The 14065-nt window shown below is 42.7% G+C and overlaps 1 protein-coding gene across 12 annotated transcripts in view; it reads right to left on the bottom strand.

The window, feature by feature from the left end:
- The window catches only part of LOC122711319 (potassium voltage-gated channel unc-103), a 112118-nt gene that overhangs the window by 60801 nt on the left and 37252 nt on the right, over nucleotides 1–14065 (bottom strand). For 11 of the 12 annotated variants that reach the window (XM_043929973.1, XM_043929976.1, XM_043929972.1 and 8 more), the window contains 2 exons: nucleotides 2674–2860; nucleotides 1279–1447 (listed from right to left, as the gene is read on the bottom strand). In XM_043929973.1, coding sequence (XP_043785908.1) covers nucleotides 1279–1447; nucleotides 2674–2860 — 356 coding nt within the window. Of the gene's footprint in view, nucleotides 1–1278; nucleotides 1448–2673; nucleotides 2861–5120; nucleotides 5223–14065 lie in introns of those variants that run through there. The other variant, XM_043929977.1, reaches the window with a different exon arrangement.

The following is a 14065-nucleotide window of genomic DNA, read 5'->3' on the forward strand; positions in this document are numbered from 1 at the left end:
GTTTGACTTTTGGATTTTTATATTGTTGTTCGTTTTTTGATCGAGGGTCACGCCTGATCCGAATGGAGGGCCAGGTGGGATAATCGCGCCTAATAATTCAGGAGGATTCAAAGGGGACTAGGGAGGGGGGAAGGAAGGGAAGATTGATCGATGGATAACGCACGGCCGGTTCCGTTCGACGCTCACTTCGAGGGTAGTAACAGGGGGGTTGCGCTCGGTCAACAGGCGCCAACTCGCGCCGTTTTACCGAGGCGCAACACGCTCGGCCGTGGAACGCGTTCTTTCGACTCGTTCTCAGCTTTTCTCGACAGTTGACAGATAGCGAAGTTTTAATAATATTCCAACCAACATCCATACGAGAAAAATATATCGCAAAGGGGACGATTAAATTGGATAAAATTTATTCGTCGTTCGCTCGTTTTTATATATCGTAAAAAAAAAAAAAAAAAAAAAGAAAAATTTTCGATACCAAACATTTCGTTTCCTCTACACGCTATATTCAGATATTCGATCCGAGGCGAAGAAGCTTCGTGACAAACTTCGTCACGCGAAAGCTTTCTCGCGAGTTCCGCGAGACACGCACGGCAACTATCTGTCAACGGTCGGGGAATACGAAACATCGCATGCGACACTATTACGTTGTACATCGTTAATTGCAATTTCGCCGCAATAGCTGCATCCGCATTCGAGGCGTTTACACACACACGCGTACACACACGCACACGCACACGCGCACACACGTTCTCTGCGAAAGCGAAACGAGCGAAACGAATAGATATACATATATATATCTACGCTCTCGCCCCCCCTCCCTCCTCCCCTCCCCCCCCTTTCACGATCTCGGTCGCGACCACGATCGTGATCGTGGTTTGAAAGCGAACCCGTGTCGCCCCTGTCGTCCCGTGTCGTTCACAGGGGGGTTGGGGACACGGGCGGGGCGAATAATGCAATACCTAAAAAAAAGAACGTCATCGACCGTTGTTTATAAAGAAAAAAAAAAAAGAAATAAAAAAGGAAAGCCGCCGTTTCACAGAGAGAGAGAAAAAAAGCTCGAGCTGACATGTCAATAGGCAAAATACCACGGAATACCGAGAGAGAGAGAGAGAGAGAGAGAGAGAGAGAGAGAGAGAGAGAGAGAGAGAGACAGAGAAAGAGAGAGAGAAACAGGGTTGGAGGGGAGGGTGGAAGAAAAAGAAAGAGAAACTGAAAACAGGAAACGAGCGAACGAGCAATGGGGTGGGGGTGTGGGTGGGGTGGAGGTTACGTTCAGTTACTTACAAACGCTGCAGGTGAGGCTGCGACACGGCACCCTCGCCGTATCCGGTTTCACCGCCCTCCTCGAGATCGCGTCCAAGCTCGCCGCATGCGACACGCTTCGGGAAGGCCCCTCCGCGCCACCGGCCGCCGAGAAGTTCGCCCCCTCCCAAATTCCAGACTTTTGGGAGACCTGGAAAACGCGAAAGAAAGAGAGGAGAAGAAGAAGGAGAAACGAGACGAGAAAATAGATAGACGGAATCGTATCGACACGTCGAGCCCTCGACTTTCACTTAATCGTAATCGTGAAATCAAATTTTTCAACAACAGCAACGACAACAAAATGGATATGGAAATGCGGTTTGTTGGATCTACTTGTGTATTGTGTATATATATATACACGTGTACAGAAAGGGGAGTTGGTCGAACGTAGATAGCTCTACCCTTGACTCGGACTTCCGTTTCACGTGACAACACGGCTGGAATATCGTTAGCATCGCGTACACTCCTGCGACACGATCGATACCGGACGTGTTTTGAAGCGGGTGCACGCGATCAGGTTGAATTTACCCGTGGGGGGGACAGGAGAGAGAGAGAGAGAGAGAGGGAGGGAGGGAAGGAGGGAGGGGAGAGGGGGCCTTCGGGGTTGAGGGCTAGGGTTTAAGGCTAAGGCTCGCTACGACGAAACGTATTGGGCGAGCGAAGCAACGAGTGTGTACGTATTACCAACGCGCCCATTTTTCTTTGTTTCTTCCATAGCAAACGCGCGCGGGACGGAGAGTGAATTTCGAACGAGTTCTATTAAAAATTATATATAAAAATTTCTGATGAAAAGCGCGGAGGCGACGATGAAGGGAGGATGAAGGAGGAGGGGGATGGAGAGAGATCGGATGGAGAGAGGGTGCGAAAATTGGCGGATGCTCGTGGGAATGGGGGACGATTCGGTTAGCACGGTTCGATAGCGCGACCAACGTCCGTCACACCCTCCCACCACTTGGGTGGATGCTTGTGAAATTGAAATGGATGGAAGGAGTTGGCGCGACGGGTGGTTCCATCCCCGATGCCCCCGACGACTCTCCACACTCCCGCCCCAATTGTGCAACTTAGGTATGCGCCATTAGTCCGACCTTTGCGCGGCGTCGTAACCTTGCATTTCGCGTTGCGCGTTTCGAGCCTACTGTAATGTATACCAAAAAGTTTCTATTTCTTCTCCGTTATCGAGAGCGATATAGTTTCCTGTAGAAGAAGAAACAGGGAGGATATTTTTCTCTCTCTCTCTCTCTCTTTTTCTACGTTAAACCAACAACAATTCGATCGTCGTTTTGGTTTGTAAGCTTTGAGTCGATAATTTTGTGACGATGAGAAAGGGGGAAGAGAGAGAGAGAGAGAGAGAGAGAAGAATAATTTCTTTTCACTTACGTCGCTCACCCCTTCCGGGCTGGCAATCGGCGCGGTTGTGCTGGGCTGTGCAACGGTTGCGGTTGCTGCAGACGTTGCACCACCATTGTTGCTCCCAGCTGGAGGGGGTGGAAGAGCAGGCGGGGGTGTGCCAGTCCTCCCAGGACCCCAAGATTCCATCATTGTAGGTGAACCACATGTTAGTGGGCTGGAAAATACAGACGATCCTTCCATTAGATGAATGGAACACTCGCTCGATGCCCGATTAACCATTAAAAGATACCAGAAATACCTTTTCGTTAGATAGCGGATAATTTCTTCGGCCGCTTAAAATCCGATACAAAAAGGGAAGAAAGAAAAGTATGGGAAATATCTCACTAGAAGCGAAACTTTACCAACGAAATAGAATATATTCGAATATATTTATCCCTCAAAGCTACGCCCTCTCCAAAGTGATAACGAAATCGAAGCGTGTATTCCACTCACGTAGTTCTCGAAAGTTCGATTTTCATCAGCGAGCGGAGGGAAGGGGAGAGAAATGGTTTAAACGTCCTTCGAAATTTCCACTCTCCATGTATCGCGAGCTAATTCTCCCTTAGATTTCTCTTTCTCCTCTTATTAAGATCCAAGGATATTCCTATTCTTTAATCGTAAGTACCAACTCCTCCTCCAATTCCTCCTTCAGCGATACATTTCCAAAGAAATTCTACCAAGAAAGGGAAATGCAATTCTGAAATCGAGTGTACGGTTGCATCAACATGCATCCCAAGATCCATATTCTTCTCCGCCTCCCCACCAAAAATCGAACAACGCGTTAACATCTCTTCGTTGTGTGCAGTTCGAGAAACGTTCGACTGACATTTTGCTCCATCCCCTTTTCTCCTTCAACGTTTAACGATCGATTTTATTCGTCGTCGCGACGTCGATGAGCTTTATTCGCCCCCCTTCATTGAACAATGATAAATTTCTCTCCCGGTCGACGTATGTCTCGATACCGAAAACGGGGAAAATGTTCCACGTGTTCCATGAATCGTAGAAATCGTGAGATTACGATCGATACGTGGCAGAGGTCAGACTTGGCGAGTGAAGTGTGTCAGTGTTAGGTCAGACTTGGCAATCGATACGAAAATTGACGGGGCGATAGGGTGACGTAGGGTGACGGGGGGGAGGGCAGAGGGACACCGCGTATTACGCGACAACTTTGAACAAACTTTCGACTTTGTTTTGTTAAGCCACCTCAAACCGTGCTGCCTCGACTCGCGCAACGCAATCCCTCGGAAGGAAAACGTTTTCGTGGAAAACGCAACAACACTTCTTCCTGCTTTTTGAAATTTCGATCCCTCGTTCGAGCCAAAGTTTTCGATCCCAAAGTTTCCGCGCAACAATCGGCCCCTACTTTTCCAACGAACGTTCAAACGCGATTGGATGGGAAATCCGACGTCTCCGATAATTGGGCACGAAAGGGGGCAGATCCGATTGCAGCAGCGGAACAACAGCGTGGCCGCGTTAACCCGGAAACGGCGAAAGGGTGTGTTTAATTCGTCGGAAATAGTGTGTGTGTGTGTATGTGTGTGTGTATCGATCCCGTGTCTGGAAAAATTTTCGTGCCGGGCGATTGCAACCTCCATTCGAAAATGGATAGAGGAGGAGCGGTTGTATTGGCTCGGTTGTTCACAGCGGGGACAAGTTCAGGGTAGTTTCGTTTGGAACATTTCCAACCATTTCGAACGCGTAATGAGAATTTCCCTCGCGTGGAACTCTCTCTCTCTTTCTCTCTCTCTTTTTCCTTCCCCGTAACGATATACCCGTTGGCGTACATATTTCACAAGGGTGGAACAACTCCTCCCTTTTCTCTCTCTCTCTCTCTCTCTCTCTCTCTCCAGAATCGTGTCTGCAACAGCCATTTGTATGCACCGAGGGGATGGAAACGAGGGGATACGATGGTTAATTCCGTTAGAGGAAGTCGCGAGTCTTCGTGTCGCGGCTGTACGTTTCGTGCGTTGGAAAAAGAAGAAGAATGTAGAGGATGGAGGATACATCAAAGGCGATCGCGAAACGATTGTCTCGTTGGCTGACGTTTCGGACGTTCGTCTCGCGATGCTTGTTTAAATTATCTCGAGAGATTATTTACCAGATCTTTGCAGAATTTTAGACTCGGTTAGACCCGTCCTACCGATCTTTCGTTCGATGTTTATTTCACTCGGTTGCGCAATGCGTTGAACGCGATGTAGCAACGAATGTATCATCATTTGAGAGAAAGAAAAACGGGACGAATATTCCTCTCCACCTCCTCCGTATCCCTTGACGTTTTACCTTTATTTAAGGATAGCGTAAGGATAGCGCCGATTGCCAGCCCGGAAGGGGTGAGCGACGTAAGTGAAAAGAAATTATTCTTCTCTCTCTCTCTCTCTCTCTCTTCCCCCTTTCTCATCGTCACAAAATTATCGACCCGTATTCTCAAAACTTACGTAAGGATAGCGAATTCCCTCGCCCCGAAACGCGATCGAGTTCGAAACACGTTAGATTTTGTCTATGGCGTTCGCCAAACCGTTTTCGAACGACCAACCCCGGCCAACCCTGACGATCGATCCTCCCCGGTGTTGACAGAGTGATTTCCTAATACAAATAGATCCACATAATGGACTACGCTTTTTTTTTTCTTTTTCCACACCCCCGGTTCAACCCCCCGCCCCACGGCCAGCCGCGCTCTCTTTTCAAACGGCGCAACTTTACCTTGCGGCGTTTGCACGCCATTGTTGGGAGGGAGGGTTCAAGGAATTTACATGTCTAAAAAGTGGTAAATTGCTGTCGCGCGGTTGCACGGTCGCTCTCTTCCTTGGATTCATTTACAGTGGTTCTCGATCGAGGAAGGCTCGGTTTTGATTATCGCAAATATCTCGAAATAAATAAATAAATAAATAAAATTGGCGACAAATAATTCCACGTCGTTCGACGTCGCATCGCAGTTGGAACTCGATGTAAAAAGAGATATAAAAGAATAAGATGTTTGAAAAGTGATCGTTCTGCGACGTTTTTATCGGGGAGGTGATGGATCAAAGAGAATAATTTAATCGAAGGTTGAAACGAGGGGGGGGGGACATATATAATTTCCCCTCGGTTTACTTCTTTGAATCGGATATTAAACGAATGGTCGGTCGTTAAAGTATTCGTCTTCGAATCAACGAATCACACAATTTTCGCCTCCTTGCGCCTCATCCCACCATAATCGCACGATAATGCGTTGAAAGAATTTGCAACGAGGCTCGGCTCGCGTTCGCGTGCGATTTCGTATGAAACGCGATCCGCGTTTTTTTCATTCCGCTTATTTCCTGCAACGCATCTGAATTCTTTATGAATTTTAAACTGGTGAACCTCGACACTAATTCGACCAAAGCTTGAATAATTAATAATCCCACGCTTGCGCTCACCGATGAATTTCATTATGCGGCGATTTCCTCCTTTCCCCCCTCCCTCCCTTCTTAACAGTGAAACGCATTACTATTTCTTCTACTTTCACCCTTTTACGACGGATTTTAACTGGAAAATTTCACCCTCCCTCCCGATGCGATGCATGACCCGATAATTTTTTATTCGCGTTCCGTGGATGAAATTACTTTAACCCGGCAAATACCATTTTACAATCTCTCTCTCTCTCTCTCTCTCTCTCTCTCTGTATAATATACCAGAATATAATACCAGAAACTGAGCGAAAATACCGCTTGGAATCGACGAGTGCGTGCGAACACGCCAAGGCCTCTATGAGAAAAAAAAAAAACAACCATAATGCGGCTCGATAGGAAACTAGCGCGTTCCGTTTATCCGAGAATCGTTGTCCTTCTTGCTCTCCAATTTCCACGATAATTCCTAATCGAAATATCTCGATTAAAACAATTGCGAGCTTCGTTACAATTAGAGCTCGTTTTAAAGGGTATCGATTTTTTTAAAAATGCCTTCCTAACCTTTGATTATTGGGAAACGTATTTTTTTGCGAGATAGTTTTCGAGACGTTGTGAACCTCCCTGGAGAAATACTTATTTGAGTATATATATATATATATATATATATATACATTTCATACACTCGATGAGATTTTAAACTTGGAAAAATATTCTCATATTGCGAAGAGGAAGAATTCTATCGATTCTGGCAGGCTGAGAATCGAAGCTTCGTCGAATATTGCGAAGAACGGAGGAATTTCAATAAATACAAAAGTGTTAAAACATAAGGGAGGGTTGTAACGGGATTACGAGAGAAAGCAATCGCAAGGATAGAGCGGAACGACGATAAGAAAAGCATTGCGAGCTAGGAAGCTAGCAGGAGCTCCAAGAAAAGGGAAAGAAAGGAATTTCAACGGCAAAGGAATATCGATGAATAAAGATGGAACGAGACGAGTGGCGACACTCCGGTTAAATGTGAACCAATTCGTGAAAAATTCATAAGAATTTGTAATATTCTTGTGACACAGATTTCAACTCTATTCCCCGTTTTAATCCGATTTGATCATGCTATCTCTCGGATAGATGAGCCAAAAATAGAAAGAGAAATAAATTAGAACGATATTTGGTAGCCAACCACTACCTCGACCGAACTTGCCAGCAACCGACTTACACACTTTGAATTATAACGATTAATAATGTTTCGCGCGATACGAATTACGATACTCGTGCGATACAATTACGCAACGTTTCTCTCCAAAGTTGCAACTTTGGCGGACGGTATAATAATTCAAACCGTTCCATGATTAAATGCCGCGATACAGTTTACCTAATTCCAATTTACATACCATCCTCCCGTCAATTCTAAACGAAATTCGAGAATATTGCTCTACGTCTGTCTCCAATTACAAGATCCTACGTAACTTTTCGAAACGAGCGCCTAAGACCCCCGGATTTCTTCAATTTCTCTCGAGGATTCTTGGAAAATGGCCCTCGAAGAAAACGCAACAACACAACGTCTCTCTCCATTCTCGGAACAAGAAACTGCTCTCAACCCCTTCCAGTCGATGGTTTAAAAGTCAACGGTGAATTATCAGATTTATCCATTTCTTGAAATATCGTTAAGCCCGAAATTAGTTTTCCCCATAAACGAGAGATCGAAAGATGTTAAATGTACGTTTTTCAATTGGTGAAAAATTCATGGGAATTTATGATATTACGTAATTGTGTCTTATGTAATTCAAGATTAATCGTGACTTAATTATTATTTCAAGGGACTTTTAGAAAAAAAAAAAAAAGAAAGAAGAGAAGAGTTTGTGAACGTTACATCTCGTCGAGTTTCGTTTCTCGATCCAGACGCGTTATTCGGATACACTCGGTTCGGATACGTGGTTTAATGCAGCTCTCCAGTCGTATTATCGTCACGCACGCTTCTTAACGCGAGATAAAAATCTGGTGGGCGATTAAAGCGACCGGCCCCATTCATCTCCTTCGCGCCTTTTCCTTTTCCTTCTTATTCAACCAGTTCATTCACAGCTCTCTGTTTATTCACGCGACGCCGTTATATCTCTCCTCTCCCGCGAAGGTGAAAGATTCAACGCGTAGAGATGCGTGTTCCTTTCTGGGGAGAATTTTCTTTTTTTTTTTTTTTTTTTTTTTTTTTCTCTCAAAAGGAATAAACCGGTGAATAGCTTCTTTTCGCTTCGCTTTTGAAAACGGAATTGTTTCGACGCTACATAGAGATCACGAATAACGAGAAATCTTTTTTTTTTTTTGTTTTTTGTAAGAGGATTAAACGTGTAAACGAGGCAAATCTTATTTCTCTGCTGTGGTCGTTCAAAAAAAAAAAAAAAGAAACGAATTGGATTCTTCGTTACGTCGCTCGTACTCAAAAAAGCGTAAAGTATTTCGTGTCTCTTTTATATTGAAACAATTATAAATACATAAATTATAAGAGTCGCATAATTAATTAATATCTCATAATTTGATAATTTCTCTAATTAATTTTATGATATTCTTTTCTTTCAACGATCGTGAATCTTCTTCTCCGAAATTTTCAATTCTCGAAATACGAAAAATTTCTCTGCCCTTTCTCGTTCATCCATCGTTTATCCGAAATAAAACACGACGGAGAGAAGAACACGAATGAATAAAAGAAATTTCCTCTTCTAAACCAACTTTTAGTTCTTACAAACTTCCAAAGCTGCCAAAACTCTCTTCCCTATTTATCCATAAATTCGAGGGGGCGCGTATTGTCCGGGGCCTCTTGCTCGTTAAAATCCTTGGGGATGCGTTAAATCAAAGTTCATCGGGTTAGGGGAGGGATAATAATGGAAAGCGGTTCGAACGCGTTTCCGGGTTTCCCTCACGGATAACCTTGCTTCTTAAACCGACCTGGCCGTCCCTCAGTCTCTCAAGATCGCGTGTTCAACTTGCGGCTCACCTTGAAGCGAGCCGGGACATTCCTCTTCGTCGCTGTACAGCTTTAATCAACCTTCCACCATCCCTTAATCAACGGGGGAGAGAGCAGCTAAACTTTCTTTCCAAACCTCTAATGGCGTCGGGCTTCGCCACCGACTTTGCACAATCAGTGGCCAACTTTGAACAATTGTCGATTGTCAAGCAATTTCCGATTAGTCGACTTAATTTGTTCGTCGAATTCGTTGTGAAACGACGATATTGCTTCGTAGTTTCGAGCGAGAGTGATTATTATTATCGTTACTATTGTTGTTACAGGATCGATAAAGAAAAATTTGGACGGACTTATAAAGTAATAAGCGAGTAAGAAAAGTTTGGACGATTCGTCGATAGAAATTCTTTAAACGAAAATAATTGAAATATATGGATAGTTTGTTCCCTTACCCTCGATTAATTATTAGAAATCTTCGAGATCTTATTGCAATTCGATCCATCGAAAAAGAAATAATCCAAGAGTAACGTAAATTTTGTACGACTAGAATCGATACTAAAAAAAAAAAATCTTAAAATCGTGAAAGAAAAATCTGAACGCACGATTATCTTTTAGAAAATTTGCTGGAAAATTTCAAATCCCTCCACGAATTATCATTTATCATTCCAGAAAGGAATAAAAAAAAAGATAAACGCACACGGAATAACCAATTTTCGAAATTTTTAAACGAGAATCCACGTCCTATTTTCCTTCCTTCTTTCCCTCCTCCTCCTCCTCCTCCCCCCTCCCTCCCAGATTTTTATCAGTGTCGCAAAATTGGCATCGCGTGCCCCATGGACTGGGTGGTCGAAACCCGCCCCTCCTCTCCCTCCGCGCTCGTCACAATTTCCAAGGTATCCGTCACAGTCGGGCAACTAACTCGTCCGATCGGTCCTTGCGGTTGCGTGCGCGCCTCGCCTCACCTTGACGAGAGAAACGGTTGGTGCGCGCTGCTGTCGTCCCTCCGTTAGTTGATGCCCGACTCCAAGGTCGGCAAGCACCGATCGCATTATTCTCCGTCGTGCTTCCCTCCGTCGTGCTTCCCGGTTCCGAGGGGGTTGTTTATGTCGCGCCAACGCCACTCGCGTGCCACCCACGAGAACCCCTTCCATCAAGAGGTGTCATCGCACGCGTGCGTTTAAATTAATTATCCTATATTTTATTTTGATTAAATTGTACCCGTGCGTCACGCGAGTAACAAGGGATATGTTTTCGTTGAGAAATTTCTAAATTTCCCCCCTCCTTTATTTCAACATTGAACACGTTTATCGATCGAGCGATCCTTGGAACGCGACGAGTATTTTCGCTCGATGTTTTATGTTTCTAAACAATTTTCCAAACTCAGGGCTGTTGAAACGAATATTTCCAATCGGCTCGACGATTTTTTTCAACAAAACATTTTTTTTTTATATTTCTTTATATGATTCCACTCAAGAAAAATATGAGATAAATTAATTTGAAAATAAAATTTTCTATTAACTTAAAAATTTAATCTAATAATAACTCTTTTAATAAATGTAAATATATTAAATATATTATTACTAATATTAATATTTCTGTTCAACATATATATATTAATTTATCAAATGTAAGGACGAAATAGCAATACGACGAGCGTCTAACGTAAAATGATTTTACATAATATTTCCCGATAAAGATCCGAGGAACCTATTCGCGAATCGATAATTAGATCTTGTTAATTAGAGGTAACGAAATCTGGCATGAATCGAGCACGATACTTCGAAAATAGAAATAAAAAGAAATTATGAAAAAGTAACGATGTTTCCTATAAATATTTGCCAATACCTTGTCACACGTATAAATTCTTTAACCCTTTAACTGCGGATACTTTTATCATAGCTCTAAACGAAAAAAAAAAAAATATTTTACTAAAATCATAATACTCTTAGAATATGACTATGTTCATCATCACAGTATTCAAAATATTTATTGGTTCCCGAGAATACAATAATTGTCATAAGTTCTTCAGACTCTACGTCAAAATTAACGCCTTGTTTATAAGCCACACCCGCAGTTAAAGGATTAATTTAATTGAAGAATGTAAAAATGATTAATCAATAGGCTAATCGATTAATAGACTAATAAGAATATCGAGATAAAATTTACACGGGGAAGATAATAACGGAGGAAGGTTCTCCTTAATCCCGAGGGGAAACGGCTGGTTTCGAAGGTTTTTCCTGGGAATTGGGTCGACGGGTATCGAGTTTCCCGCGATCGGGCAGGAAATTGAACCTTCCGCCATCGAGTTGGCGGAAGGTGTTTAAAAATCGGCCGATCCCCCACCGAATGAGAACGAACGATCTCCGAGCCGACGACATTTTCTTCCGCTATAGTCGGCCAGAGATGTAAGCCGCATCTGTCTTCGAGATTCGCGCACCAACGAGAAACTGCGACCAGCTGCCTTTTATCGGAAATACCGTCGAAAACATATTTTTCCTCCAGTTTCCTCCGAAAAGGAAGGGGGTCGTGGTAAACGTAAACTCTGCTTTACGAACGCCGTGAAATGTAACGAAAGCAACTTTTCCCATTTTGCTCGCATTCTCCGTCGAGTTTGTGTCGAAGGAAGAATTCCTTTTCGAACCCTCTTCGATTTAATTTAAATCGCAACGGTGTCCATCTTCGATTTCATCGCCCGATCATCCTCGAAACGAAATTTTAAAACGGATTTTCAAAACGATCCTCGCAATTTACTTCCTAAAATATCCTTCTCTCCGATCTTTACGTTTGCCTATGGTAAAATTACCCTCAGCTCATTCATCTGTGTAGGGTGAATCGCGATAAGAGGGAGAGTAAGAAGGGGGTTCTACATCTCTAAACAAACGAGTGGATGTTTCGGGGAAGAGACGAGTCGGTGACGAACCGGCGGAGATCGTCTGATATTCGACCACGTGTTTTGTATTTTTCCCATGCATTATTCAACCCATTGATATCGAATTCTAACATTAACCGTTTGAGTGCCGAACCGGTGCATTTTAACTAAAATTGCTAATTTTTTAATTTTCTACGTGTTACGTAAAGTCCAAATTATAATATTATTAATAATTTTTTTCCCCATAATGTCGGAATACGAAAATAATTCGAGTGAGAATGATCGTTCTTCAAGTTGTGAAGAAACTGATAGCTGTGAAGAGGAGCAATTTGATTTGTGCCCGCTGTAAGAAGGGACTCCATGCAGTCTGTGCGGTAAAGCACACATGTTAACTTTTCTACTTTTAGCTTCCAGTTTTTGTTATAATTTTCGTTCACAATATATATTTCTATAATGTTCTTTGTATTTTATTATCCTTGTACAAGTTTTTATCGATAAAACACTGAAAAAATAATTAAAATTGGATATTTTTTGGAAGAGATACAGTTTTTTTTCGAGACAAAGGTAAATGACATCAAAAACAAAATATTTCTTTGGCATTTTTAAGTAGATATGTGTAAAAATCAATGGCACTAAAACGGTTAAAAGGACAAAGAAAGAAGCTACGATCCTACATCTGTTCGATTTTTTCTTGTTCGCGAGGAAGATATTCATATTCATTGAACACGATATCGAGCTTTTATTCTTCGATATGAAATTCGAATCTTTTATTTCCAACACCAGAAATATTTTGCTGCTGATGAGTAAGGGGAAACGTGGAAAGTTTTTTAAGAATCGTTGAGCGATGAAAAGCGATCACGAGAGATCGGTGAGGAGAGATTGCCAGTAGCAATTGCAGCGATACAATTGCCAAGAACGAGGAATCGCTCCCAGCTAGGGGAGGGAGGGGGAGGGGGGACGTTCGATCGATCGTCGGCTGAAGAGAATGCTAGCCGCAAAGAAAAAACGGCGACTCTAAGTTGATCTTGGAAGAACGGAACGCCTCCTCTTTCTTCCTTCTACACTTTTCGTACTTCAAAGTCGTGCAAGTGAAAAAGAAACGAGGGGATAGATAATCTTTGAGCGGTTAAAAATAGGAATATTTTTATCACTCTCTTACCGATTACCACCAGATAATTTCTTTGAATTTCCCTTCTCTTTTTTCGCAAGAAAAAGGGAAATCCTCTCGTTTGAAAGAGAAAATTCTTTCGTTGAATCTTTCCTGGATTTGAAAGAATACATCTCGAATGATCGTGAATCGTGACACGTGGAAAGGGAGAAGCAAATGGCGTTCAACGCAACGAAAAAAAATATAGGCCACGATTCGTGACTCATTCGTGCGGTAGAATTATCGATAAGAGTTGTTTACGAAACCTTTAATCAATTCAACGATACCGCACGAAACTGATGTTTACACAGAAACATGCCAATATTTGATCTCGAGTTTGCTTTCGATCATTCGAGATTACCGTGTTTTCTGCTTGTTGCCAATACTCCGTATTATAAAACTGTTTGCCTCGATGGTGGCACTTTGCACCGTCGCCATTCCAATAGATAGAAGAATTGCGCGCCGATATGGCTATCGAAATAAATCGAAAAACGCATATAAATAAAAAGAATAATTCAATTCGATCGTTCTAAAAATAAGAATTTGAATTATCGGGGCAACGTTGATCTTTCCATCTTGGCCAAAATGCGAATAACATTTCTTCCCTATCCCCTCTCCAAGATTCGAGCGCCTCCCTTTCGTTTCAGAGACTTCAAAACTTCCAAAATAATATAAAGATCTCGTTATATAGAATCACAACAATTTGAAAAAGTAATCTAATCTGTCCACACATCGCGTTAACTCGACACGTTGTTCGAAAGAACAATTTCACCGAATAATAAGGTAAATATTCGTTATTCGAATTCCACATTAACGCAATTTGATCGGATGTTAGAAGAACGGAATCTTGAAATTCTAAAATTCCAGCTATACCAGATGGCGCAGCAATTGTTGGAAACTACGAAAATATCGTCACGTACACGATCGAAAATTCGATTCGGACAGAAACGTTGTATGAAACGATTGAGATTTCCTATTGGCCAGTTCTTGGTCCGCCGATCGATTATATTGGGTTAACGAGATATCGAAACGGAGAGGGGGAGGGATTCGGG

This window comes from Apis laboriosa, unplaced genomic scaffold (genome assembly GCF_014066325.1).
Source record: "Apis laboriosa isolate Shangri-la unplaced genomic scaffold, ASM1406632v1 scaffold16_cov148, whole genome shotgun sequence".
NCBI lineage: Eukaryota > Metazoa > Arthropoda > Insecta > Hymenoptera > Apidae > Apis > Apis laboriosa.